At 51.6% G+C, this 27387-nt stretch overlaps 12 protein-coding genes across 12 annotated transcripts; 5 read left to right on the forward strand and 7 right to left on the reverse strand.

Moving 5' to 3' along the window:
• Positions 1 to 1138: 1138 nt before the first annotated feature.
• ALTATR162_LOCUS738 (uncharacterized protein) lies at positions 1139 to 3280 on the reverse strand (the record flags this gene model as incomplete). Its single annotated transcript, XM_043308332.1, has 1 exon — positions 1139 to 3280. One exon carries the CDS (start codon positions 3278 to 3280, stop codon positions 1139 to 1141), a length of 2142 nt encoding a protein of 713 aa, XP_043164267.1.
• A 1237-nt stretch (positions 3281 to 4517) lies between these two features.
• On the forward strand, positions 4518 to 5528 carry ALTATR162_LOCUS739 (uncharacterized protein; the record flags this gene model as incomplete). The annotated part of the gene is made up of 1 exon (XM_043308333.1): positions 4518 to 5528. The coding sequence occupies one exon, from the start codon at positions 4518 to 4520 to the stop codon at positions 5526 to 5528; it is 1011 nt and encodes a 336-aa protein (XP_043164268.1).
• A 710-nt stretch (positions 5529 to 6238) lies between these two features.
• ALTATR162_LOCUS740 (uncharacterized protein) lies at positions 6239 to 7067 on the reverse strand (the record flags this gene model as incomplete). The annotated part of the gene is made up of 2 exons (XM_043308334.1): positions 6239 to 6457; positions 6834 to 7067. 2 exons carry the CDS (start codon positions 7065 to 7067, stop codon positions 6239 to 6241), a joined length of 453 nt encoding a protein of 150 aa, XP_043164269.1.
• Positions 7068 to 7385: 318 nt separating this feature from the next.
• ALTATR162_LOCUS741 (uncharacterized protein) lies at positions 7386 to 8573 on the reverse strand (the record flags this gene model as incomplete). The annotated part of the gene is made up of 1 exon (XM_043308335.1): positions 7386 to 8573. The coding sequence occupies one exon, from the start codon at positions 8571 to 8573 to the stop codon at positions 7386 to 7388; it is 1188 nt and encodes a 395-aa protein (XP_043164270.1).
• Positions 8574 to 9080: 507 nt separating this feature from the next.
• Positions 9081 to 10571, reverse strand: ALTATR162_LOCUS742 (uncharacterized protein; the record flags this gene model as incomplete). The annotated part of the gene is made up of 4 exons (XM_043308336.1): positions 9081 to 9107; positions 9158 to 10333; positions 10390 to 10446; positions 10497 to 10571. The coding sequence occupies 4 exons, from the start codon at positions 10569 to 10571 to the stop codon at positions 9081 to 9083; spliced, it is 1335 nt and encodes a 444-aa protein (XP_043164271.1).
• Positions 10572 to 10940: 369 nt separating this feature from the next.
• On the reverse strand, positions 10941 to 13839 carry ALTATR162_LOCUS743 (uncharacterized protein; the record flags this gene model as incomplete). The annotated part of the gene is made up of 2 exons (XM_043308337.1): positions 10941 to 13576; positions 13827 to 13839. The coding sequence occupies 2 exons, from the start codon at positions 13837 to 13839 to the stop codon at positions 10941 to 10943; spliced, it is 2649 nt and encodes an 882-aa protein (XP_043164272.1).
• A 300-nt stretch (positions 13840 to 14139) lies between these two features.
• On the reverse strand, positions 14140 to 16830 carry ALTATR162_LOCUS744 (uncharacterized protein; the record flags this gene model as incomplete). The annotated part of the gene is made up of 4 exons (XM_043308338.1): positions 14140 to 16054; positions 16111 to 16485; positions 16534 to 16646; positions 16711 to 16830. The coding sequence occupies 4 exons, from the start codon at positions 16828 to 16830 to the stop codon at positions 14140 to 14142; spliced, it is 2523 nt and encodes an 840-aa protein (XP_043164273.1).
• Positions 16831 to 17186: 356 nt separating this feature from the next.
• ALTATR162_LOCUS745 (uncharacterized protein) lies at positions 17187 to 18210 on the forward strand (the record flags this gene model as incomplete). Its single annotated transcript, XM_043308339.1, has 4 exons — positions 17187 to 17333; positions 17387 to 17520; positions 17570 to 18101; positions 18154 to 18210. 4 exons carry the CDS (start codon positions 17187 to 17189, stop codon positions 18208 to 18210), a joined length of 870 nt encoding a protein of 289 aa, XP_043164274.1.
• A 791-nt stretch (positions 18211 to 19001) lies between these two features.
• ALTATR162_LOCUS746 (uncharacterized protein) lies at positions 19002 to 19634 on the forward strand (the record flags this gene model as incomplete). Its single annotated transcript, XM_043308340.1, has 1 exon — positions 19002 to 19634. The coding sequence occupies one exon, from the start codon at positions 19002 to 19004 to the stop codon at positions 19632 to 19634; it is 633 nt and encodes a 210-aa protein (XP_043164275.1).
• Positions 19635 to 20159: 525 nt separating this feature from the next.
• ALTATR162_LOCUS747 (uncharacterized protein) lies at positions 20160 to 21087 on the forward strand (the record flags this gene model as incomplete). The annotated part of the gene is made up of 2 exons (XM_043308341.1): positions 20160 to 20474; positions 20527 to 21087. 2 exons carry the CDS (start codon positions 20160 to 20162, stop codon positions 21085 to 21087), a joined length of 876 nt encoding a protein of 291 aa, XP_043164276.1.
• A 683-nt stretch (positions 21088 to 21770) lies between these two features.
• On the reverse strand, positions 21771 to 23018 carry ALTATR162_LOCUS748 (uncharacterized protein; the record flags this gene model as incomplete). Its single annotated transcript, XM_043308342.1, has 3 exons — positions 21771 to 22472; positions 22537 to 22613; positions 22676 to 23018. The coding sequence occupies 3 exons, from the start codon at positions 23016 to 23018 to the stop codon at positions 21771 to 21773; spliced, it is 1122 nt and encodes a 373-aa protein (XP_043164277.1).
• A 2305-nt stretch (positions 23019 to 25323) lies between these two features.
• ALTATR162_LOCUS749 (uncharacterized protein) lies at positions 25324 to 26844 on the forward strand (the record flags this gene model as incomplete). Its single annotated transcript, XM_043308343.1, has 1 exon — positions 25324 to 26844. One exon carries the CDS (start codon positions 25324 to 25326, stop codon positions 26842 to 26844), a length of 1521 nt encoding a protein of 506 aa, XP_043164278.1.
• Between the last annotated feature and the right edge of the window lie 543 nt (positions 26845 to 27387).

Here is a 27387-nt window from a genome sequence, read left to right on the forward strand (position 1 = left end):
GTCATGTCCTGTGAGTGGCTCACGCTCATTTCGAAACAATACGGCTTCGGCACTCGGCAACATGCCGTTACGAGGGGTATACGAAAAGGACCTTGATATGGACCCTGTCGCCCTGGCATTAATTGTATTACCTTCTCCATGTTTGAGATCTAGAAACCAGTGTTTGGCACAAAGCAACACGATCGTTGTCTTGTTGTTATGCGTTCGATGGTGTCGTCATCGTCGCTCTGGTTTTCCATCGCAAGTATTGCTGTGCAAAGCGCGTCGCGTCCCCGTTGTTAGGCAGCCCACCAGCGGTCAATCTGATTGATGGGAGCGCTAGGCGTTACTTTTAGACTATTTATTTCTTCACCACGGCGTATACGCCAGGCGCAGGTAGCTTCGCAAGTAGTTCTGTTCCGAGTTTCCGAGCTCCGCCATGATGATCAACGGGAGACATCCAACGTGGCGGCGGTGCGCGCTACTTGACAAATTATGATAGTGTAGAGTACTAGCCGAACGAATGTATGGAGATGATCATGTTATTGACGCGGCCTGCAGAAGGCGTCGACAGAGCGTAATCGTATACGTAGTACGAGAGGACGTTTTCGGCAATCGTGCTCCGCGGCTTCGTCCCGAAGTCGCCTCCACGGCAATTGCGTTTAATCATATTGAGATCGTACTATCTCCGCCTTCTGATCGGGTTTCCGGGCTTTTCACATCTGCGGGTTGTGTGGTTAAGTCTATTCGCCATCGCCTATCTCACAGCCCACATGAGCTGGCAACGGGTGGCTGAGGGTCCGCTGCCGAACATCAACCTAACATTACTCGTTCAAAGCTAGTATGAGATGGATCGCGATTCATGCATATACAGGTATCAACTAACAGCCACCAAGGATACATCCATACAGTCAGCTTCATACATCGTCTAGACATCTCCTTCCACATTTCGTGCTTAGGCTTTATATCTTTAATACGCTCGTCACTACCAATGGAAAACCACCTAGTATCACCTTGACAAGCTTCTGGACCTAGTTTTATGCCATTTTCATGCGCAGGAAGATGGAATGTAAACATTAGACAACAGGAATGTCTGATGATTCAATAGTACTCTTGGATTTGTATTAGCTTTTCTGTCATGGCTAGCCTGACTGCAACCTTAAATGCCTCCCTTGAGATAGTAGTCTAGAGGATACCCCAGCCAGTTGCACTGCTCAACATCCTGGAAACCAGCGCTCTTGCTAGGCCAATCCAACAGCCTGATCTCATCACCCGTCTTTCTGGTAGCATCAACTTGTCCCCACTGACCGTACTTCTTTACACCCTCGATCACCTTGTCGTATCCTCTGGCATCCAAGTACTTCAGGCTAGGGTTTGGGTCGCCGCCCCTAATGAAAGCAGCGAAGTAACTGCTGACGAGTTGAGCACTCCAAAGATCCTCAGGGTCGCGAATGCGGTTCAAGGTGCCAAACAGCCAAGGCATGTCTGCGCCGTGGAAGCGGAAGTAAGGTTTCTTGGGATCGTCATTGGCAGGTCCGCCAAGGTTGTTGGGGTCGTAGCCATCAATGGAGCGTTGGAACTGGTAGTAGTATGCTTTCTGGAAGGCATGCGATTGTACTCCAGAGTAAACCGTAGATTGATCGACGCAGCGGAATGTCTTGTCTGTAGCAACACGCTGGGAGACGTTGAATGAATCAAGTGTCAAGTTACCCGTGTTGGTCAAGGGGAAGAGACCTGACTGGATGATGCGCTCTGCCCACGTGCTGTTGATACCAAGCGCTTCTTGTAGACCCTGAGAATGGGTTGAGATCGGACTCTTGGGATATGTGGAGAATGATGCACCATCGTTGACGATGATACCAAAAATGACAGGGATGTGCGCAGTGTTGGCATTACGAGTGGAGAGAACGAGGTTGGGCGTATTAACGTAGGTACCATCCTGGACGACGTATCGGGCTACAGTGTTGAAGCCGACTAACTGTGCAGCGGGGACTTGGTCGAGACAAGCGATCTGAGTCGACACATCAGTGCCATTGCAGCCGGCAGCAGCAAATATCTGAGGTCCGGCAACGGTGTAGCTCTGATCAACCGTATAATAAGTTGAATAGGTTGTTCCATAGTCACCGCCGAGGCCAAGTGTCACACCTCCTCCGAGATTGGACATGGCAATTGCACCTTGGTATTTTCCAATCGCTTTGGGAGAGCCCAATAGTGTACGAACTGAGCCGGCTCCGGCAGACTCACCGGCGATAGTGATCTTTGTTGGATCGCCACCGAAGGCAGCGATGTTTGCAATGGTCCAGTCGAGCGCCGTGATCTGATCAGCAATGCCGAAGTTCCCCTTGATGTCCGTTCCAGGGATGGCTAAGAACCCGAGCGTTGAAAGACGGTAATTAATGTTGACAACAACGAGGTCTTCCTTGCTGGCAAGGTTCCCACCATCGGAGAGCGCATCAGCACCGCTCCCACCGGTAAAGCCACCACCATGAATCCAGAACAACACTGGTCGGAGTTGCTTCTTCGACCCTGCTTTGGGGATATATGGTGTCTGAATGTTCAGGAAAAGACAGTCCTCGCTTCCACCACCACCTTGCGCGCATTGCGAACCGTATTTTGTGGCCTGAATCGTCTGTCCCTTTTTGGAGTAAAGCGAAGAATACTGGAAACGTTTAGGTGTGTCGGCGTACGGGATGCCAAGGAACCTGAAGGATTTCTGGTTACGGTAGCCAACGAAGGTGTTTCCTCCAGATGCTACTGAGATGGCGCTACCATCCACAGGTCCCGCGCTTGATGCACCATTGTTTGCCGACTGAGTGCACAAGACCGGCAATTGCTTGTGGGATGCTGAAGAAGACGAGTAGCTCACTCGATTGCCCACTGAGACCACACCACCATCGATGTAGTAACCCCGCTCAGCGTCGCTGTATTTGGCGTAGTCTTGGTACGAGAGAGCATCGTTGAAGTCTGCCTCATACTTCTGGAGTGTAGCCTTGGTGATGAGCTTCTCGTTGAGCGAGGCGCATGCGGCGGCTGCATTGGCTTGAGAGACCGGGTCGAGGACGATGGCACCGATGTGGTTCTTGTCGTCCGATGCGTTCAAGTTGTTTTGGTAGATAAGTGTCAAAGAAGATTTGGCATTCGACACGCCCACAGCAGGTGTTGATTCCACTACTGGTGAAGCCTGAGAAACAGCGACCATGCCAGCCGCAGCAGCGGCAACAAGAGTGGCGATGACTGTCATCTTGAATGTCCAGCCTTGCAAAGAGATCCGGTCGACAGCTGAAAAACTATCATCGTTCATCCTGATCTTCTTATACAGCACCGGTAACCCGGATGGCGTTGTGCTTGTAAATGAACCAACCGTAGCGCTAGCCAAAAGCAGTTGCTCCCCACATGAGGCTATTGGAAATAAGCATTCGAGAACGGGCCATTCCCCGGAAAACGATGAGTAGATCAATGGCTAGGCAGGGGTATAGGCAGAATGCTGACGTAGGCTGGTACGGCAGATAGTTCTACAATCACGAAAGTGTACTAAGATTTACCGTACCTGCAGCAGAGACAGGTACTGCAACATCTGCGTACTATATGCACTCTTCGGGCGGTCGTTCCCATCTCAACGGGTGCCGGCCTTCTTAAACTGATGAATGAATTGTACTGCATCTACACACAATAACGTGGCATCGTGACAGTGGCTTCTCAGCATCGCCATCCGAGGTCCAGTCCGATGTACTTTAGCCGTTTAGCCACCATGTGCAGTAGCCCGCAGGCCTCGTGGCAAAGCATCATGGATGCCAGATGATACAGGGGTCGCAGTGGAGATTGTTTGCGTCCGTTCGCGAGGTGTGGCTTGAACTTTGGGTACGGAGAAGTGGAAGCTGGAAATTTGATGGCTGGGGTTCCGGGGTTGGAGATATGCATATTTGTGCTAGCCAAGTTCGGGTTAGTCTGCAATTTCCCTCACTAACCTGGCTTCTTTCATTCTCCCGGCGTTACCATCGTCTTCATGCTTGTTTGAGAGAATGGCAGGTGAATCTATACACCTGTAACTGTATGACCGTTGACAGGCTCCCCAAAGGCCACAAAACGTCTGACATTGCAGAAACAGTGTTCTCCACGAACACTGGCGGCGTTCATCCATCTGATTGGAGGATTAATCAGAGGCTGTTCATCTTGGCAAGCACGGCACTGTCTTGTACAAAGTACCGAATACAAAGTATCATATCGTTGCGCAAATGAGGGAAAGAAGGCTCTGTATAGACACCAGAACGTGCAAATTCTAGCGACTACTTTCTCTGACTAACAAGCCAGTATGCTAGCGCACGTTCGCACGATGCACCACCAAGTCGCAATACGATGCAAGACAAGGTGACAAGCACCAAGGTGGGTCCTGATAGGCAGGATAGATTGGCAGGCGTCATTGTACAGTATATGCATGTCAGGATTCCAGGGAGGCATACCTAGGTATAGAAACCTCATGTTCTACCACATCTCCCTTTAGACTCTCTCTATCGTCTCTGGTTTTTGTCGTTGCTCTCAGGATGCAGCTACAGCTTTTACTCTTAACGCAGCTCGTTGCAACTGCGCTGAGCGCAAACACGGTACCACCCAGCATCTGGAATTACACTTATCCATGGCCGGTACACTACTTTGAAGTTACGTCGCAGCGCGCGAACCTCTCAATGGCATACATGGATGTGTCTTCTCAGAACACCAGCGTTGCTTCAAACAAAACAATCACGCTCCTGCACGGCAAGAATTTCTGTGGCGCAACATGGGAGGACACCGCTCACCGTCTCTCAACACAGGGTTACCGCGTTATCATCCCAGATCAGATTGGCTTTTGCAAATCGTCAAAGCCACCGGCTTATCAATTCTCACTGCAGCAGTTGGCGCGTAACACGCATCTGCTACTCCAGAGCCTGGGCGTGGAATCGACATATGTACTGGGTCACTCCATGGGCGGTATGCTAGCCACACGATTTGCCTTGATGTATCCAGAGCAGACTTCACATCTCATCCTCACGAATCCAATTGGTCTGGAAGACTGGAAGGCCCTCGGGGTACCATGGCGCAATCTCGATGCGTTGTACAAGGATGAACTTGCCACAAACTACACATCGATTCGCAAATACCAACAAGCTACCTACTACGTCAACACTTGGAAGCCTGAGTATGACGTCTGGGTCAACATGCTGGTTTCTCTCTACCAAACATCGCCTGGAAATATTGACTTTGCATGGAATATGGCGCAGACAACCGATATGGTCTTGACTCAACCGATCGCGTACGAATTTGAGTTGGTGCAGCCCAAGACTCTCCTCTTGATTGGAACCAAGGACACAACGGCTATTGGCAAAGCTTGGAGTCCACCAGACGTACAAGCTAAGCTAGGAAAATACGATATATTGGGCAAGGAAACGGCGGCAAGGATCCCAGATGCGAAGTTGATTGAGTTCGACGATTTGGGCCACAGTCCGCAAGTACAGGATAGTGAAAGATACCATGCCGCGCTATTAGAGTGGCTGGAGGGGTCCAGTCAAGCTCGATAAGGCATATACTCGCCTCTGTACGTTAGTTGGTAGGTAAAGTCCACGTGCAACAAGCCAATGACGTACGCTAGGAAGTATAGTGGGATAAACAACAAGCAAGGGAAAAACGATGTTTGGTCCAAAAGAAAGACCGCGACTCGTTTCAAACTCAAGGCAAATATAGAATACCTTTATCGACCCGATATACTATGTGACTGGAGCAAAAGACAGCGCAACAACATTTGCATTTGAATACGCGTCACTCACTTACTCCTCCTCTCGTACCTGCTGATTAAATGCCACAGAGCATGCGAATACCGTTTGCAAGTCCCCCCTCACGTAGTCACACAAACAAACGCCCTCTCACCTATCGCCAACCAAAATAACATTATACTGTAGTATAGATATCTACTAACTTCGTAACATTTCGGAATAGAGAATCGGATGATCCGGTAGCGTATGTCTTCATGCATGTCCACCCTGTCGTGCAGGGTGTGACCGCTGCGTTGATACTTGGAGGTTGCGCGATAGAGGAAGTCTTCCAATAAGTATGGAATCATCATTATGGATCTGGCTAGCTAATCGGATTTCCAGTGTACCCAAACTGCCTTCGCGGAATTATCGAGTAGCTACTGAAACATCATATGAGACCCAGAAGGTGTTCAATACCTCACCATACATCACTTCATTCTTCTCAATACCACTAAAACCCTTCAGCCCACCACCAACCCTTACTCTTCGTAATCGGAGTCATCATCGTCATCTTCAATCACAGTGTCCGGTAACATGGTCTTTTCGAGGCGACCTGCAAGCATGTTCATAGCCTTGCCCTTACCAGGATAAGCCGCCTCAGCGACGTTTTCACCCATATATTTGGCATCATCGTTGTAGCGCGCGGTCGCTGTTTCGCCCTTCTTGCCCGCCTTGTACGACCTGTTGCGATCAAAGCACTTGCTGATGGTCTTGTTGGCCGGATGAGGCCTTGCTAATGTCGATCATAGCCAGGCACCTCAGGTCGCTGGTGAGTTCCTTGGTGTTCTCGGTGGTGCGGACACGCCAGTTGTCTCAGATGTGGCCTTGAGTCTTGCTTACGGAGTAGGTTCGCTTCAACATGGATTCAATAACATATTTCAGCGTGGCGAAAAGTTACTTGATATCGGAATGGGGACGAACAATGCGGCAGATGTTCTTCCTTGCGATGCCGTCGCAGCGGCGAAGTGTCTCCATGTGGATACGCTTCGGCTCCACACCAGTTTTCTAGAAGTCAAATTTTAACAGGATACCCTTCAATACGTTTCTGTTTGCATTGTATAATATGCAACTTACCCGAAGAGTGGTCTTCAGTGCGTGATGATTCTCTTTCTCAAGGTACAGAACGACCTCCAAGTCCAGCGGCCCAGTAACACAAAAGCCTTCCCTAAGCTTTATGAGAAGCCTCTCGACGTTTTGAATGTTAGCAAAGTTGAAGACCGGATCGGTATCATAGAAAGGCTCGCCGTTGATATCAAGAGGCCAAACTTCGTCATGATACTGAAGCGCATCCTGGGTTGATACAATCATGACGTTCTAGATCATCGAAGGGGTGAGGAGGAAATTGAAAACCTCGTTGTAGAGATTGGAACAGTACAAAGAGAGCTTGCGCGCTTTGTTTGAGTTTGAGGAAGACATTGCAAAGGTAACCGTATGACTGAGTGGTATGTAGATTTGCGGATGGGTAGAGAGTCCGATAAGAAAGTAAAAAGGTGGGCCGCTGAAAGACAGATTATGTGGAAGGATGGATTTCTGATTCCTAGGTGAACGGGACTTCAAAACCAAAAGGTGAAGGTGAGAGTACGACTGCAAACGCAGATTTCTCTCGCTCACCACCTAATACCTTCTTCACCAATCCGTCCTCTTACTATAATAAAAGTTACTGAAGACCTTTGTCAAAAGATGTTCCCCATACGTGCTACCCTGATGTATCATCCTCTCCCCACTCTCCTCAACACACTTCGCCAACGGCCTTACCACAGCGTCGAAATTCGGCTCATAAAAGAAAGGCACACTAATCCTATACTGCTGACCCCTGTGTATAACCCTATGCATCGTACTCTTCCAAAGCCCGTTCGTCCACCGCTCAATCATGTCTCCAATGTTTACTACAAAGGCCCCTGGTATGGGATCGGCGTTGAGCCAAGTTCCGTCTTTGAGTTGGACTTGGAGGGCGCCTGGGGTGGGGTCCGTGAGGAGGAGGGTTACGCAGCCGTAATCTGTATGCGCGCCGCAGGAGAATTGTTCAATGTCGTTGCCAGGGGTATGAGGGGTTGTTAGGGGTGGGTAACCGATCATACGCATCACCCAAAAGGATTCGTTACAGTTCCTCACGAAGGTTTCTTCGTCTTCTTCGCTTTGCATTGCATCTTTTGAAGGCGTTCCAAGGTCCAGAGCTACGCCCATAGCGTGGGCGAGGGCTTCGCCGACTTTTTTGACTCGTTCAATGTAGTCCGTGTATACGGGTTTGAGCTCTTTTGGTTGCTCGGGCCATAGGTTCACACCTTGGAGGCTCTTCACGCTACCAGGTCGTCCTTCTCCAGGCTCTCGCTTCTCTTCTGGCCAGTCGCGGTACCAGTCGATGGCTTCTTGCATATCTTGCAGGCCGCCCGTTACGTTCTCACCCAGCCCCTGATAACCCCTTGCGCCATCTCCTCCCTCTGGACTTCCGGCATCGAAACGTTTGATCTTGTTCTTCTCATCTAGTGGCAAAGCGAAGAATTCGCGGGCGAGGTTAATGATTTTATCGAGCTCTGCAGTTGGTATGCCGTGGCCTGTGAGGTAGAAGAAGCCATAGTTCACGCAAGCGGCATTGATGGCTTTAGCGGTTGTGGATTGTGCGTCCTTCGTAGATGAAGGATCTAGAAAAGCGGAGATGTCGATTATGGGTAGTCCATCCTGTTGCGCAGCAACAATAGGCTTATCGTATCGGGATCCAGAGTCTGGAATGGGGTTGAGCTTCGTGGTCGGTTCCGATGCATTGCCATTCAACTGCCTGTCTCGTGCTGCATGAAGAGCTGTCTCCATATCCGACATTATGTCGTTTTTCAACTGGATAGCTCTTTCTTGTTATGACTCCGTTTCTCCGATACAAAGGTTGCGAATTGCGTTGTCCTGCCCGGAACTTGGACAATATAACGCTCCTAGCAGTTTGTGTCAAGATGTTCTGAGCAAACTATTAGCAGCGGTAACAAACACTATACAAATTCTGCGCAAGAGTTTGGAGGAGGCTGATAGAATGGCAGAAGCGTATGTTGTGGTTGGAAAACGGGATGTCGATGTTCGGATAGCGATACCCGATTCAGTCTAGACGCGGCTATTCTAGGGCATCATAACAAAGAGAGGTTTACACAAATACACCTTTTCACGCATGCAAGAAAGCAATGAGAGGTCGTCTTGGCTGTCATTTCAATTGTAGTGGTATATCGCTTTATTCAGTGACCATCTGTCATGCATCGCGTCTTGATTAAGTACTATAGATGCTTATATACTGCATCACCACCCCATACTAACTCGCAATATGTTGCGGAGGGTTTTGGTCTTTTACATGATGACCTCGTTAGAGACGTCCTGCACAATGTGTTAGCGTAAATTGATAACATGCAAATTGGTCGACTTACCCTCTTCAGCTCCTTGTATGGCAAGCAAACACAGTTTTGCACGCGGACTTCATCTGCAACGGCACAGTCCTTGCCGAGAATGGTGATACTCTGCACCTTGACGCCGTTCTTGATAACGCTAGTGGTGTGGCTAGTAACGGGGGTTGGTGTACCCTCAACACGTGCCCAAGCGCCAATCTTGCTGTGCCAGCCAACAATGGTGTACAAAACGCAGGCATCGTGCTTGATCTCAGAGTCTTCGAGGACAATAGACTCCTTGACACGTACACCCGCTCCAATGACGACACGAGGGCCAATAGAGACGTTCGGTCCGATCTTGGCAGTTGGGTCGATCTGGGCGGAGGGGTGAATGTAGACTGGAGGCAGGATGTTGGCGGAGGGGGCAGCAAGCTCTTCCGATCCCGCTTGGAATGCCTTCAGGAGGTACAGCGCATTAGCTGGTACGGCCGAACCAGCGGTCTTGATCTGGCGCCAGAAGTCCTTGGTCTCCAGAACGAAGAACTGCCTGCTATCGGCGATGTCGGACAGGACATCCTGCTCCAAACGAATGACAGCGTTCTCCTTGTTCTCGTCATCGTCGTCGTTTTGGTAGAAAGAGGATTCGAGGTTCTCGGAGGAGGGGTAAGACAGCAACCGTGGGCGCTCGGTCCGTCGCTTGATGGCGCTGCGAATGGCGGGGAAGATGCACTCGGTCGCGAAGAGGTAGATTCCGCAGTTGATAAGGTTAGAGATGTGCGACTCGGGCTTCTCGACGTAGTGAAGTACGCGCTTCGTGTGCGCATCCGAGACAATGCAACCAAAGTTGGACGCGGCGTCATTTGCGACCCTCGTACCCAGCATTACCGCCTCGGCATCCTTGTCGTTGAAGAGCTTGAGCATCTCCACCAGTGGGAAGGAAGAGCAGACATCTGCGTTCAGAACAAACAGCTTCTCGGGCTTACCCTTCAATATGACGTCGCGGAAGTGGTAGAGACCTCCTGCCGTGCCCAATGCCTGGTATTCTCGGAGGTACTTAACGCTCAGGTGTGGCCAGTTGGTCGAGACGGCGTTGATGAAGGGCTGGAAGACCGACTCCTCATAGTAGCCGACAATGAAGACTTCCTTGATCTCGGGAACATTGGTGATTGCGCGGAAGCAATGCTCGATTATGGGGTGACCGGCGATGGGGAAGAGCGGCTGTTGTAGCATTAGCGGGGATGCGGTCAGACACGGTATTCCGGATTGTCGCGTACCTTGGGCAATTCCATAGACAGAGGCCTAAACCGCGTGCCTCGAGAAGGACCTCCGACCTAGTCTTGTCAGTATGCATGGCGGCGTCTAGGTCCCAGGGAGTATCTACCAGAATAACGGCCTTAGTAGAGCCTCCAGAAGGAGACTTGGGCCTCATGGAGAGGGAGGGTGGCTGCAGACTCATCTTGGCGTAATGTCGGGTGTGTAAAAGTAAGTTGAAATTAAAAGATCGTGAGCAGGTCTCAAGATCAGAAGAAACGTGCAGTGAGTGCAATTGCGAATCTGGCCTTCTTCAGGAACCAGTTGGTGGACCCTGGAATTCCAGCCCACCGTTGGCGGTGAGTCTCCCTGACGAATCGGCGAGTCGGCGCATCATCATGTGCTTCTCAACTTCATCCCTTTTGTCACACGCTTGCGCCAGCTATAATCGAATACGAGCAAGCTGTACCAGTCACGCATATACGGTGTCACAGTACTAGCGTTACTAATTGCCAAAATATTCATATTGGTTTAGTCGAGATTCGCTAGAGCATACTAGTAGTCCATTCCATCACTACTTTCCTAGGCCAGTCGCCAGCTTCTTGTTCTTCTTCATCAACGCATTGAGCTTCTTTTCCAGCACATCATGCTCTCTTCTCGCTGCGTGCATGGCTTGTTCCGCTTCCTCCATAGTCAGTACACTGCCTCTTCCTCTTCTCGCATTGCCACTGTAGCCACCCATACCAGCTGTCGTCTCAATCGCGTTCATCAAACCCTGCATGTCTAGTCCTCCTCCACTACCATTTCCTAACGTGATGTTGCCGTTGCCGTCAAGGCCAAACTCTTGTGTAGACTGGTAGCCAAGTCCAGCACCTACGAGTGCTTCGAGACCCTGGACAAAGACGCCGCCCAGTCTATCAGCCGCCATCATCCCCATGCCGTCTATCTCTGTGCTTCCTACTGCTCCCCCTTCGACAACTGCCTTGGCCGCTTTGGCAAACTTGTTCGAATTGACAGACATGTTTGCTGTCCCAGCCCCAGGTGCACCACCAACAGCGGCCATCTCAGGCCGTGGCTGGTTCGGTGGCGGGTTGTCTGTCTTTGGGAGAACGTATTGGTTAAGATAGGCGCCAGCGTCGGCGGGTGTTTGCTGTTGCTGTGGGGGAGGGACTTGAGGCATAGGCGCGTCCTGCCCTTGCACGGGTGGCAGGGGAAGATTCGTTGAACCGAGAAGTCCAGAAGAATTGTCCAATCGCGGCATCTGTTGCCCCCCGTTGGTGTTCAGCTTTTTACCTGCCTCCTTGAGTGCAGTGGCAATTGCTGGAAGGACGTCATTGGAATGCGCTGAGTTCGTCATGTTATGACTATGTGCGGTCTGCTTACGAGGGTGGAAGCGGGCATGGCCTTTGAGTTCCTCGATATGCTTTTCAAGCTCAAGCGCTTTCGTCTCAAGCTCCTCGGTTAGGCCCCAAAAGAACTTGCCGTTAGGTGTGATGAGGGTCTTAGAATCTGGCTTGCCATCCTGGCTACTGAGACGTACTGGCTTCTTTTTAGCAAGCGCCTCAAGGTCGGCTTGGGAGAAGTGCAGCTTCAGGTCCGGAGGTGCAGTCACGTTACCGTTTTGAGTAGAACGAGAGGCATGAGTAAGTGACGAAGACAACGGCTTGAAGAACTCAAGAGTTGATACGAGGAGCTCGCCTGTGCGCTGCAAATCAGCCATGATAGATTGAGCAGAATTCTCTCGCTTCTCCTTAGGCTGTTCGGGCTCTGGATCTGGTTCGGGCGTTGCTGTTGCCGAGACCTTCGCTGACGAAACCCTGCGCGATGTCGTCGTTGGCACTTCAGGATGTTCCTCTTCGACTGTGGCTGGCTTAGGCGAAGCCGGCTGACTCTTGAAAGCTGCGGCGATAGGCTTTGGTTTAGTTGTCGGCTTCTTCTCCTTTTTCTTGCGACCGATGATTGGAACTTGCATAACTTCAACATCCGACTTGGGGTCCTCCAATTGTTCTTCTTCAATTTGCTTCTTTCGTTCTTGTCTATCCTTCTTGGCTTGAGATTTCGTCTTCTTCCTTACAGGTGCAGTTCCGACCTTACCGCCAACAGGCGGCGGTGAACTAGCCCTCGAGAACGATGTTGAAGTGACCGAAGCTGTGTCCGATATCATTTCGCTTGGTGTGCCTGGTAGATTGACAGAAGCGATACTCGCTTGTCTAGATCGAAGCTTATCGACTGTTGGTATCTGAGGCAGAGATGGCGCTGACGGCGCTGACAAAGGCGGTGGAGCTTCTGCTTTCGGTGTTGCGACGACGCGCAGAGTCCTGGGCGCACCCGTACGCTTGATCGGCGATCCAGTCACCACTGCAGCAGGGCTTGGGGGTACGGAGCCGGCTGATGGCGTCGGCAAAGAGCGAGGGTTTCTTGTCTGGGAGTCCACTTTGGCCGAGCCTGGAGCTGGGGAGCTCTCATCAAGCGACACTTTAGTGGCCGCTGTGATATCGAGCTTGCCTGGAGGCTGCCGCTTGGTCGAGGCTGCAGGCATCGTACTCGTCACAGGAGTACGTGCCATCTCTTTCTGTGGCTCTTTCTTCGGGGTAGTCTGAGTCGCAGGTTGGGTCTTCTTAGAAGCGCCCTTTGACTTTGGGGTTTCCTTTGTAGCTGTTTCCGACATCAACTTCTTCACATCTGGCGTAGACTTCGGGGTCTGCACTACATCTTCCTTGGCTGCCCTAGAGGCCTCTCTGGGTGTGGGTTCCTTAGGTGTTTGTGGGACAACAACGGCAGATTCTTTAGTCGTCGTTCTTGAAGGCGTCGTAGGTGGAAGCTTAGCTACAGTGGAAGCTACTGGGACTGCTGTAGGGGTCGCTGGCACGACAGTATCACTCTTTTGCTTACCCTTGGTGACCTTACTAGGCGTTGCGCTAACAAGCGGAGTAACAGGCACGACAGGTACGGCTGGTGCGATGGTTGAGGATGTAGTTCGAGACATTGGTCGAGATCCAGGACGAGACCGTGACTCCTCAAGCACTGCTTTGGGTATGGCCGGCGCTGTGAAGCCAGGTGGTATAGTGGGGGTCGATCGACGAGGCTGTTCGAAGAAGTGGCCGCTCAGCGGAGTGCTTGGGATGGGTCGGATTGGCTCATTGTCGCTGTCGTTAACGAGTGCATCCACGTTGATAGATGCTTGTTCTTCTGCACTAAGTGGCGCATCGTCTACAATAACTCGTTAGCACTATAGTCTTGAATGTCTACATCCGAAAAAGCAAGTTCAGCTGTGATAAGTACGGCGGCCGCCAGACGACGGTCAGGATGGTGTCGCCAGAATCTTAAGGTACATCATTTTGCAAAAGTTGACTCTCGAACATCTCCGTCACTTGATGGGGCAAGAAAATAGTGAATAGGCCATCTCTCTATTAGAAAGTAAGCATGCCGACTTAAAGCGGCAGGAGGGGTAGTTACGTACATAGGATGACCATGACGAAGACGACGAGAGAAGCCAACCTTTGCAGCGGCAGGACAGCGCATTCCACCCAATTATGACAGGAAATGAGAGAAAAAAATGTGAAGGTATAGGTGCCGTAAAGACATGCCGGGGCCAAAAGAGTTGACAATAACCGTGCAGTCCAATCATAACGCCAGGCATCCCAGTGTCGAAGCACCGAATGTGTGCCGATGCATTCACCGTGAAACCGAAACGCCATGCAGCCATCGTTCGAACAAAGTACTAAGACAGTATGCCGAGCCAGAGGCCGACCAATGTGCAGAATGAAAAACGACTACCATCGTCCAGCGCCGCCGTAGTTGTTGTTGGAATAGAGAGAAGAGAAACCGCCTTGACCTTGGCCATACATGCCCTGCCCAGCCATGCCGCCTTGGTGCAACCTTGCCTGTAAGATACTTGGGTCTTGAACGTCGGCAAGACCACCTCCTCCAGAGGAGGAAGTGTTCGCGTGCCTATGCTTCTTTCCCTTTTTCTTAGATTTCTGCGAACCAGACTCCTGGTAAGCTCCGGGCGAAGGTCCATAAGGGAAGCTTAGGAGGCCAGGGGCAGGGGCAGGTGTGGAGGTTGTGGGGTGTTGATTAAGGAAAGAAGGAAACATTGACTCACGCTTTCCAGCATCAGCTAGCCTAGCACCGCCGTCCATGTTCCGACTGCGGAGCAAGTCCTGATACATGGCATCATTGTTATTCCTTGCCGTTGCGCCAGCCCCGTAGGGTAGACCACCAGTAGCAAAACCGTGACCTTGACCGAACATGCCAGTCCCGCTGACAGGGGGTGTGCCAGTAGGCTTCAGCCCAGGAGGCGGTCCTTGTACGTTGGTGAAGAACTGCCCACCCAACTGCTGATGCTGAGACATGGGGTTGAACTGATTGGCGTTCTTCGGCATCATCGAATTTTGTTGGCTCATGAGCTTCTGGTTCGCGACAGGTTGCACATTCGCGGAGGCGGAAGCGCTGTCGTTGGCAAAGCTAAAGCGTGAGGTGTGTCTGGCATGGCTGGAGGCATTGTGCTGTTGAGGCTGAGCATTCTGCATGTTGCTGAGGAGGTTCGCAGACTGGGTGCCGGACTTGAAGTTGGAGAGCAAAAGCTGCTGCTGTTGCTGCGGCGTCAAACCTCTGTTGCTCAACCCAAGGCTGCTGAAGTCCTCAGCCAGAGGTGTGTTCTGCCCAAAGAGGCTTCCACCAAACCCCTGTTGACCAGGTGGTGCAATCGCATGCTGGTTCAGATGATTGGTGCTTGTCTCAGGACCGTCTTCGGGCTCACCCCCCAGCTGTAAGCTACCACCGGCTGTTGCCTCGTTGTCTTCACGCTCAGCTGCAGTAGGGGCTTGTTGAGAAGCTGCCTTTGCAATCGCTTCTGCCTCAGCCTCCTGCTGCAATGCCAATTCTTTCTCTTTCTTTTCTTTGATGGCACGACGCTTCGCACCGCCGTTAGGGTCCAATAGTTGAGGGAACTCGGTGACGGCTTTCAATTCTTCTTCGGAAAGAACAGCGCTAGAGAACACGAACTTGAAGTCCGGCGAGCAGATGACCTTCAACAAATTATGAATGCCATTGTCACGAGGCTTGGAAGGGGGTACGGCTGGTGCAGGCGCGAGCGGCGGAGTTGCGGGCTTGGATGCTTGTGCAGACTTGTCTTTTTGCTTCTCCTTCTCCTTCTCCTTCTCCTCCTTCTCTTTCTCTCTCTCTTTCTCTTTCTCCTTTTCCTTCTCCTTTTCTTTCTCCTTTTCCTTTTCCTTTTCTTTGTCTTTACCCTTCTTCTTTGGTGCCTCCGCTGGTTTCGGTGCTTTGGATGCCTGCGCAGGAACGGCGTTCGTGATCATAGGACTGGCGTTGTTTGAAGCGACTGTGGAGCGGCTTGCACGACGTTCCAGGACCGCTTTGCTTCCCCAATTTGCCGTTGCTGGCAAGCCAGGTGCCTCATGTATCGAGCTCGACGTGTCGTTACTGTCTTGACGATTCATCGGTGTTGCAGCAGCAACGGGGGGACCCTGGTGGGCGGGGGGTGCGGCTCGAGATGTCGACGATTGTGACGGTTGTTGTGTCTGGATCGAGTTCATCATGGAGAGATCTTGGCGGGTAAAGCTGTCGTTGTCCTCGCCGGGTTCGTGCAAGAACATGCAGTTGCGGTTGTTGCAGGTCTCGCCGCGAAGGTACGCTGAACAGTACTTTGTGGTGCCAAATTGCGCCCTGCAAAGACGTGAGCTTGTTACATGACAGATATGCAGGAGCGGATGTTCACATACCTCAGTGTCCTCTCACCATTCTGGGAACCGTCAACAGCATTGATGCACTTCTCTGCATCTTCTTTGCGAGCAAATGTTACGTAAACACCCACCGACTGCTGATGTTGAGCGTTCTCCTTGGCTTTGCTTACAACGATCTTGAGGATCTTGCCATACTGCCCGAAGTAGTCGTCACCACGGAGTGTCTTGAGTAGTTCGTCTTCGCGTATGGTGGGCGTAAGACCGGTAACGTATACGAGGTTCTTCTGGACAACACGCAGCCCCGACAAGTGCTTGCGGCTGAGAGAGTCGGCTTCGGCTTTCTGCGCTTCTTTTTGCCGTATCTGCGCATTCTTCTTGGCCTTTTGCGCGATGAGCTGTTTGTGCTGTGCCATCCTGCCCAGTGTCAGAAGTGTCTATAGAGGGAAGGTGCAGGGGACCCACTCTTCGGGGGAAATGGTCTTCCACTCGATCGTAGAATCATCGTAGGGTCGGCGGCAGGCGGGGCACAGTCCGTTCATGGTAGTCTTGATGTTGTTGTAGCAGAACTGGCATATCTGGCACGTGAGTTAGCATGGGGGACTCGAGATGGCTTCACCGAGTTTCGGCACAAAGGCATACCTGGTAGCCGCATGGACAGGGCCGGAAATTCCTGTCCGAGAGGTCGAACTCTTCGACGCATAGCGGGCAGCACTCCTCCTCGTCATCGTCGACGAACTGGTCTTGTTGCAGTCGGGACATGGTGTTGTGTGGTTGTGTAGTGTGTGGTGTCAAATCCCGAGGGTGGCGCTCAGAGTAGTGATACGTGGGGTGAGATGAGAACTAGGAGGGATCCACGAGAGGTCAGTAAGGAAACCGCTGAAGCACAAATAAACGCCGGCCAGAGTGTCGCTGTCGCTGTAGGAGGGATCCACGGGAGGTGATGGGGGTTAAGAGGCTGCACCTGCGCCATGGGACACCAGTTCCGCCAGACGCTACTTACATAATCTTGCATGTTGCGGGTTGAGCTGCGAACTTCACGACGTCGACGACATCACCACCCCGAGTCGCCTTTACCTGCTACATCGCGTAGCCTCACAACTCTCTAATCGCACACAATGGCTATGCGGCTAGCTGTAGGCCGGCCATTGGGCGCCGCCGTCCGCGCATCGAGCTGCTCCACCAATGCAGTACGCACCTTTGCCTCCACGGCTCTCCGGGCAAAGGAGGTAGCGGGACCCGCTTCGGACACACCAAACATGAGGGTGCGCTATATCACATGTTAGGGCTGGAAATGTGGCTTCTGACATGACTGCAGTTTGCTCCCCGTGACGAGGCCGTTAAGCTCAAGCGCGCCATCGTAAACCCGGCAGACCAATACAAAGAGAAGGGTGAGGCTCTGCACAAGTATGGCCAGTACATCATGTCATGTCTGCCCAAATATGTCCAGCAGTATGTCAGTTCAGATCCGAGAGTAAAGCACTGTCTGATGGTATTCCAGATTCTCCGTATGGAAAGACGAGTTGACTATCTACGTTCCTCCCGCCGGCATTATCCCCACCTTCACCTTCCTGAAGTACCACACCGCGGCTGAATTTACACAAATCTCAGATATCACAGCCGTCGACTACCCCACCAAGGACCAGCGTTTTGAAGTCGTCTACAACATGCTCAGCATCCGCCACAACTCGCGCCTAAGAGTCAAGACATACGCGGATGAGGCTACCCCAGTCCCAAGTCTGTGTGATCTCTACGATGGCGCCAACTGGTACGAGCGCGAGGTCTACGATCTGTTTGGTGTCTTTTTCGTTGGACACCCAGACTTGAGGCGAATCATGACCGACTACGGTTTCGACGGACACCCACTGCGCAAGGACTTCCCCATGACCGGATACACTGAGATCCGATACGACGAGGAGAAGAAGAGGATCGTTGTAGAACCCCTCGAGATGACACAGGCTTTCAGGAACTTCCGTGGCGGCTCATCAGCATGGGAACAGGTCGGCCCTGGTGACGATCTCAAGCCGGAAAACGTAAGTGTCTTTACTCTCCAAATTCATGACGCAGCGTCTAACATGAATGTAGTTCAAACTCCCAACACCAAAGCCAGAGCCTCCCAAAGAGGGAGAACAAAAGAAATAGAAGGCTTAGAGCATCTGGATTGTATATACCTGCGAATGAACGTACTTGTACAACATCCAAGATCCCATGACATATGCTAGATACATCGTTACTTACTCTGTCGCGGTCGTCTCATATGCGGAAACTCCTTGACTTAGATATAAGTGGGCTCGACGGTTATCATGTGAAAGATGAAGTAAGACTCTTATCAAAGGCATACCATAATAGGCAGAGGCTCAACTGCTGCAACATGATCAGATTCTTGTATTTGGGTCTCTATTTCTCATGCCAAGCAGATTTCGCAATCCGTCACCCAATCAGGTAAGTGCAGTTTAGAGCACCTTCCGTCAGTCTTCATTCGTTGGGTAAACATCGGGAACCACTGCATGAGGTCTTGCATGATCAGCCGTAGTCAATGTGCAAGACGTACCATTACGACTGCCCGCCTCGACTCGATTCTCGCAAATTCTCGCTCGGAACAGTACCCCGCTTTCCCCGTCTGCATCACGAGATGGCTGCATCCCAGGACAAAAGGGCCCCAGATTAGTCTTGTTTAGTACTCCGAGTGGGCATCGTGAACAAGGACCTACAACGCCTTACGACTACCAGGCTGAACTATACCTGAGCTGGACTGCCCTCCCGACTTCCCACCAATAGTACGTGACCTACATACCAGTGGTGTTCGCCTCTATTGTACGGGTCCATCATTCGTGTATCTGTGTATAAATACCCTCATGGTTCTTTAGGCAATATCCATCGTTCAGATGAAGTTTTATACGCTTCCCTTATTCGTATTCACCGTCATAGCTATCATGTCGAACACCACTACCACGACAATCAAGCCCTTCAGTCTTTCCGCTCCACCAGGAACTGACATCTGGCGCAAAGCCCCGTCTCACAACGCTTTCAATGCATCGACTCACCCTGCTCAGCTTCCGACCTACGATCTGAAGACGTTCCAGCGAGCGAAGCTTACCTTCGAGCTCCCGCCAGCAGATCAGCTCCGCCAATACGACCAAGCAGGTCTCCTACTGCATGTCACCAAGCCGGGAGTTCCTGATAATCAGACCAAGTGGATCAAGACTGGCATTGAGTTCTACTATGGAAAGCCATACGTAGCGACTGTGGGCTGCGATGCTTGGGCTGACTGGTCGCTTGTGCCTATGCCCGACTTCAAGAATAGCAGCAAGCCTGGAGCGACCATCGAGGCGAGGAGGGAAAGGGACGACCTTGGGAAGAGTCTTTGGATCTACTGGATCGTGAGGGATGAGACTGGTAAGGAGGTGGAGAGACGCCCACTGAGAGAGGTCAATTGGGTTTTTGCGGAAGAGGAGGGTTGGAGTGTGGGTGTCGCGGGATACGTGTGTCGCCCAACTAAGGACGGTGGAGAGGAGTTGCTTGAGGCAGAGTTCAAGGAGGGTGTGGAGATTGAGATCATCAACTGATTAATCGGAGGAGAGTGGCACGGGGCGATTGTTATGGTGCGTGATACTGTCAGCCGTGTTGTCCTTTTTAGCTAACAGGGAGCAGATTGTCTGCAAAGGTCACCGACATGATTCCGATCAACGCTCCTATATAATTGACTTCTTACATCTCCATATCGACTGCTTTCTGACTATCCGCACATAACATGTCTGTTACAACAAGGCCATCACAACATTGTTTACTATCGCAGTCTACGAAGTAGATGCCCTATTGGAGTCGGGGCGAATTCCCAACCGACCATTCACTTCTGATAGACACAAGCCGAGCGTAAGCAGCGAGTCATAGCTTTCATTATTCATCAAAATGCTTACCGCGACAGCTGACCTTGAGCTATGGCTGTTGACTATTAACTCGGCTTCAATTTGCATCCCCTTCGCGGCCGAGTCCTTTATCTGCACTGGTCCGTTTCGGTACTGTACTCATCCGCCTCTCTTGACCGCAGCAAATAATCAACACAGTAACGTCTATCGACGAATACCGCGACCATGGGGCGAGTGCAACTCTACTGCCCGTCTACGAAGAAGACGGTCGACGGATTCGTCATCGGCGCATTCCAGAATCTGGAGCAAGTCCTGCAAGGCGTACGACTCGCACTTGACATCAAGTACGCGGCGCTGTACACCATCGAGGCGAAACCCATCAACGGACCCAGTACGCTCGAAGACGACGAGCGGCTATTAATCGCAGCGAGTGAGGAGGAGACGATGCTGCCCGATGCACCACCTGAATGGGTTCTGTACGACGGCGAAGAGGGCGACGATGTCGACCCAGATATTGAGGGCTATGGCCAAGAATGGGATGTAAGTATACGTTGGCGCCCACTCAGAAAGAAGGAATACTGATCAGAATCAGAATCTATCTGATCACGAGAAGTGTCTACATATCACCAATCTCAACAAGCAGAAGCCTGCGACTCGGAACAGGCTACGCATCACTCGCCCTTACAAGTCGGTTCAAGCAGACTTTCCTTCCATTGACTACAACTCAATCCCACCACACATTAGGATTGCCGAGGATTACACCAACATCGAACAGCGCTGGGGTATCAATGTCGAGCACCTCATTCCTGCCTCCATGAAACCCAAATCCTTGGCCCCAAAACCTAGCCAGAAGAGCATCGGCGTGCTGATTTTAACTGCCATCAGTGTTCTCTCTAGCTTTACCCATGGTCAGTCCCGACTAGCTCTGGAGGTCCTGGAAGAAGCCGTCGCGCTACGCACTCAAGAAGATCAGGGTGACAACAAGGATCCCGTGTTGCAGAAGCAGGATGTGCTCAACGCTATTGCCATCATATATGAACGAGCTGATGTCATCCCCGAGAAACTGATAAAGGCAAAGAGTGGGAAATCAAAGGAGCGTGAGAAGCGAAAGGCGGCTAAGATCAAAAAGAAGTCTAGCGACTCGAGCACTTGAGTGTATGGCCGGACTGGCTGCGTCAAGGATGGTTCTCAAAACCATGTGAGCGTTCTTGAGTGAGCTAGGGTGCAGACATGTTTGTCACAGGCGGAATCATGGGTGTGAAGATACACTACGACGGCCACATGTATGTTCTGTAGTATACATTGTGGGTTAGAAAGTAGCTTGAACAGCAACATACGCCGTACATCATACTACTGTGACAGATCCATCAAGATTGTGCTTGTCTACTGCATGTCGTAACATATCAATACATCAGCAACAAGTGCCACTTGTATATCCACCCTCCTGGGCAGCGGCGCCAGTCAAGCTCTACGGGACCAAGATGAGCTAAATCAGGAGGAGTTGAATCGTGCTGAGGAGTTTTTGAACGAGGAAAAAACGAAGAGTCATGCTCGAGCGACTGGTGCATGATGCCAAGCATGAGGGTTTGGAGGCGTTGGTTGCCAAGGTCGAGTTTACTATACGGGGAAAATCAGCATAGCGGGGTTTGAGAGAAGAGTCGATTGGAAGAAGCAGATGAAATAGAGACGAGGGACGTAGCGACGCTTCCGTGGTTACAGGATTGAGGAACGCAGACGAATCCTGACAACAAGTAGAGTAAAAATAATGATACATTACACGTGTTACCTATACCACGGTTTCTATAAGATTCGCCGGCCTATGCTACCCCTACACATCTACGCCGCCTGAGCAGCTCTTAAACCCCCTCTCTGTGCCGTATTACGACTCCTCACCTCACTCTGCTTAACCTCCAAATGTGTCCCCGTCCTGCTCTTCTCCAGCGAGACCAACCGCGGAGAGGCTGCATCGATATAGTCTTTAGCATCCTTTTCAATCACGCCAGGAGTGGAGACATGTATACCCTCGACCAAGACTTTCTCATCATCTGGAATCTCCAGAGTAGTTTCCTTGATCTCGGGTTTCTTTGTGCCAAAGGGAGGGTCGAAGCGTTTACGCAGGGTTTCGATCATCTTGCCGAACCAGAACCAGTTGAGGCCGTTGAGGATGAGGTTCGAGGCGAGGTAGGCGGTAATGAGCCATAGAGGGACGGTTTGACCTTCGGCGAACTGGAGGACGTCGTGCTTGAAGCCGGCGTTGCTGAGGGTTGTGTTGTCCGACAGCTTTCCAACGTCTGGGGCTGAGCGTGCAACTGCGCCGGCTGTGTAGGCGTGGTAGACGTCGGTGAAGACGCGTATCGACTGATATGATCCCCACACGATGCGGCAGGAGAAGAAGGTACATAGCAGAACTATGCCGTTGACGAGCTGGATGGTGGTGCCAGTCATGTTGAGTTTATCGCAAAACCAGTGGATGTTAAGGAAGGGCGAGGAGAGTTCGTAGAGGATAAAGGTGCACGCGTAGTAGTTCACAAAGGGGCGCTGTCACACGATCAGTACTCCAAACAGCTCCCATGTGCTCTAAAGAGCACCGCCTTGCACTTACGAAGCCCAGCGAGAAGACACAGAGGGCAGAGATAGCATGGAACAGCATGCCAATACCAAAGACCTTCACATTCTGCACTGTGATTGCCAGATCCCACAAAAGTAGCCTCCTGCAAAGGCCTGAATCAAACCAGACGCACCAGTATATCCATGTACGCGCTCCTTGTGGTCCATCTGGTTCAGCTCGCTGTCCGTCCACATAACCCACAACGCCATACTGCAGATCAGCGTGCTTTGTACAAAAGACACGATATGTACATCCCAGTTGAGCTTCGTTCGCGCATTGAAGGACGAGTATATCCGCGGGATAAAAAGGCGCGAGATGGCGGGGGCGATGTAGCGGTAGGTAACGTGGTAAAGCGTGAAGGCTGTCATGACCTCGTGGAAGTGCAGCGGCAGCGTCTTGAGCGAGAGGAGTTCGGCGATGGGCTCTACATATTTTACCAGGCTCTCAGGCCTCGGGAAAGGGAACGGGTCGTGCATCGTCGCAGTCGAGTGTGAGGGTGCAGTAGGCGCGGATGTGGAGGAGTGAAGTGTGATGTCAGGGCGGTAAGGGTTGCACGCGGGCAAGAGCGATGGTCTGATCTGGCCTTTCCGAGGAAGCAGCGAAGTGACAGCGGGGGCAAGGCAGGAGCGTCTTATACGAAGATCCAGACCACCGCGGCACAATGATGCACGCCGCTCGAGGATGCCTGGTAAAGGTGCGGATGACGACGAAGCTTGGAACAATCCGCGCCTCTAAGCCGAGATGCGATTAGCGAGCCGAATCTCCATCACGCTGCGCAACAGGCACACGACTCATTTGACATCCACCCTGACATGTTTATACCATGCCGGAATACAGCCACGAGACCACGTCATGTTGTGATATGTTCCATATGTCTATGTACAGAGCACCGCCACAAGAGGCGTAATGCCGTGACGGCTAGGGACAAGCTCCACTTCCGTGCATCGCCCCTCTTTCACCAACGCTGCGGTGATATATCTAGTGACATCCTAGGGATCTCTTTGAAACGATGAATGTAGACAAAAAAAAATGTTGCACTCAATAGACATCAAGCCTAACGTTGTGAGTGAACCAACAATCCTTGCACAGATCGTCCCTTAGCCTCTCAGCGTACGCTTCCAGGAAGCGCGCTCCGACATACGATGTACTCTCAACCTGATCGAGAAGGATGTAGAAATCTTGCAAGCTTCTATAGCTGATAACGCACTTGTTACGACTGGGAAAAGTTGCCGAGTAGGTGGTACATTGACTTTGCCGTGTAATGGGATTAGGAGCATGAAGTGGAAGAGCAGTACAAATCTGCGTCTTCGAGCAATCCTTTCTACGCAAAGTCTCTTCTTTGGAAGATGGCGGCGGCGTAGGCGACCTAGAAGGATGCATCGGTTGTTCAGACGCGCAGTCATGTGATGTCGTGTTGGTTGCTCCGGTACGCCTTCCTGTCATCATTCCAGACGAGAAACTACCTGTTGCTTCGCCTGCTCCCAGCATCTTTTCGGTGGCTAGTTGCATACTAATCCATAACGACCACGTTGCTTCCGTCACGCTGTCTGTCATGGACAAAAGCTTGAGGGCGAGCATCATTTCATGCTCATTGTAGTAAGGATGGAATTTGTTGATCTTACTGTACTTGCCTCGAGGTACATGTTCGGGGTCATTAACGGTAGGCCACCCAATGCCGAGCTCTTTGTTGAGCTCGCTGTTCAAGTATGCGTTGAGTTCCTTGTCGCACATTGACACCAGACCATCTTCCCATGTAAGCCGCTCGGCGACCAGAAACAGCTTACGTATATGGGCAGTTACCTCACACTTCCCTCCACAGACGGGACAGCGCAGAGCTCGTGCAGGCTGAATGCCACTACCATGATGAAATCTGTACCACGACTCGTATGGCATGAGACCAAGAGGGTATGGTACCCAGTGGCAGTCTTGACCTATCTTGCTGAGAGGATGTGCTGGATGAATGATAGCAGGTTTGTATGTTACGGATTGGATGGGCCCTGTCGGAGTGGGTGGGTTCTTAAGAGATATCGCTGCCAGCGCTGCGTTTTGGCTGGGAAGAGTGGAATATGCTTGCGATGGTTTTGGTGCCCCAGTAAATACCAATTTTGGGTCTGCCAGTGCGTTGGATGCATCTAAGTTGAAGTCTCGTTGAGTAAGTGGTAGCAGAATCCATGGTCTTTGGCGGCGATGTATACTGAAAACCTCCAGAACTGTTTTACATCTTTCCTCAGACGCAGTAGCTACAGAGTCTGCATCGGAGAGCTCGGAAGTTTTAGAGACTATTGGGATTCCCCATGTCAGATCATCTGAGTGTTTGCGTGGATTGGAAGCCATGGTGATTTGGTAGGTGATGAAGTTGGAGTCGAAAAAGAGGAACGAAAAGAACTCCGACTATTGCCTAGGATCTATTTTACGCTTACCATTAAACTTGTACTTTGGTCGACAAGATAATTACAACAACTCTTGCATGGTTCGCTGAAGCATTGCAGTACCGTGGTTGTGGGTGGGTAGTCGAAAAAGAGAACGGGTGGAACTCGCGAAGACGACCTCTACTTTGAGGAAATATGCAGTCACACTCTGTTTCGCAGCACATGATCGCCATCTTACGTGTTCAATTGATTTTCAAGACGCATGGTGAGGATGGTGAGAGGAATGCGGGGAGGTAGTCGGGGACGCGACTTACGCGACAGATGCGTGCAGGGATCAAGGATGCTCAAAAGTTAGGAAAGCGCGAAAGCGGGACAGAAGAAGTGATTCGACCGCATTTCACATGTCACAACTATGAAGGCCATACAGCGGTCTCTACGAGACAATGTCACAAATTCGAGGCCGATTATACGCAGTAGTCTAACGTCACGTCGAACGAGTCTGTTACCACGCCGAACGTACACACGACCCGCTTTCGCACCAAAGCCCACAATCGATATCAAGCACATTCGCCAGAACCCCGGGCTGTATGAGCAAAACTGCATAGACCGCAACTATGCTGCACACAGCAAGTCGTCATGGCGAATCATAGAGCTGCACGAGCAATGGCTCGCGCTCCAGCAAAGCAGTCGAGACCTACGAGAACGCAACAACCGCATCCGAGCCAGTCTGGCAAGGACAGCATCACGCGCCAAAGATGCTGACGGGAAACCGGTCGCCTTGAGAGAAGGCATGATTGGAGAAGCAAAGGCATTGAAGGCCGAGTTGAGCTCTATCGAAGCACAAGAATCGCAGATTCAGGAACAGATAGAAGGTCTGGCGCAAGACCTGCCCAACTTGAGCAGCACATATACACCAGTCGGCACCGAAGCTGACGTACTCGGCTACATCAACTCACATCCCAAGAACGAGTTTTCAAAACCCCAAAGTCGTAAGTCGCACGTTGACATCGGGCAAGAACTGGGAATACTCGACTTCTCGGGCTCGGCGCAGACTTCGGGATGGGGCTGGTACTTTCTAGTTGGAGACGGCGCAATGCTGGAACAGGCACTTGTACAGTACGCCCTCGGTGTCGCCAGAAGGAAAGGATGGAAAGCAGTCGCACCACCTTCCTTGGTGTACTCGCACATTGCATCCGCCTGCGGATTCCAGCCACGGGATCAGAATGGAGAGCAGCAAATATACGCCATCGAGCAGTCTGACAAGGACAAGGCAAAACCGCAACTAGCTCTTGCAGGCACTGCGGAGATACCACTGGCTGGCATGAAGGCCAACCAGACTTTGGAAGAAGCAGAGCTGCCACTGAAAACGGTTGGTGTGAGCAGATGCTACCGTGCTGAAGCGGGCGCAAGAGGAGCCGACACAAAAGGCTTGTATCGTGTTCATGAGTTCACAAAGGTCGAGATGTTTGCTTGGACACTGCCCGATAATACGGGAGAAGACCACTTTACCACTCCGACGGCCCCGAGCTCAGAAGCAATCTTTGACGAAATGCTATCAATTCAAAAGGAGATATTGGAAGCACTTGGGCTGCACTGCCGTATCTTGGAAATGCCCACAACAGACCTCGGAGCCAGCGCGACAAGAAAAATCGACATCGAAGCCTTCTTCCCATCTCGAGAGAAGGATGAAGGATGGGGCGAGCTGACGTCGTCCTCCATGTGCACCGACTACCAAAGTCGGCGACTACAAACTCGCATGCGTGTGAAGGGAGGCAAGCTAGAGTTCCCCTACACACTCAACGGAACTGCACTTGCTGTTCCCAGAGTACTCGCGGCTATACTGGAGAATCACTGGAACGAGCAAGACGGCACGGTAACAATACCAGAGGTACTGCGACCCTTTATGGGGGGGCAGGAAAAGATACAGGCATAGTGCTCACGAAGCAATGTATAATGATGTATTATGTATATGTATTAGACTATGATGTCAGGCGGTTGGGTGCACAACTAGATGGGTGACACTACTCGAGAGATGTCCAGTCAACGTGTGGCCCACAAATGTTTACAAGACGACGCTGCTCGCCCCCTGCATCGAGCTTCGGACGTTCAAATGCTTCGATCCCCTGTTTTGGCCGCGACATCCCAGCTGGTCGCCATCGAGGCTGACTCTGCGCTTGGCCCGGTTATGTACGGCGATTGGCGCACAGCCTCCAGCCTGTTGGAGCAGCGTCGCAGCGTGCATGGGACCAGTTGCATATGGATAGCGACCATGTGAACCGTCGCCACACAGCCACTCTTGTCTGCTACTGCACGGCTCTTGAAACATTTTCTCAACACTGCACATGTATCGCAAAACAGCAGACTGTCCCCTGTCGCGCTGAACCGGTTCTGGCCCTGGTCCACCTTTGGCGCCATCGCATTTGTGGTGGGGTGGTTTTGCGGGCCACTCTCGTCTACGGCTTGCGCACCCTCCAGC

Source organism: Alternaria atra (genome assembly GCF_907166805.1).
Source record: "Alternaria atra isolate CS162 genome assembly, contig: 21, whole genome shotgun sequence".
NCBI classification, from domain to species: Eukaryota; Fungi; Ascomycota; class Dothideomycetes; order Pleosporales; family Pleosporaceae; genus Alternaria; species Alternaria atra.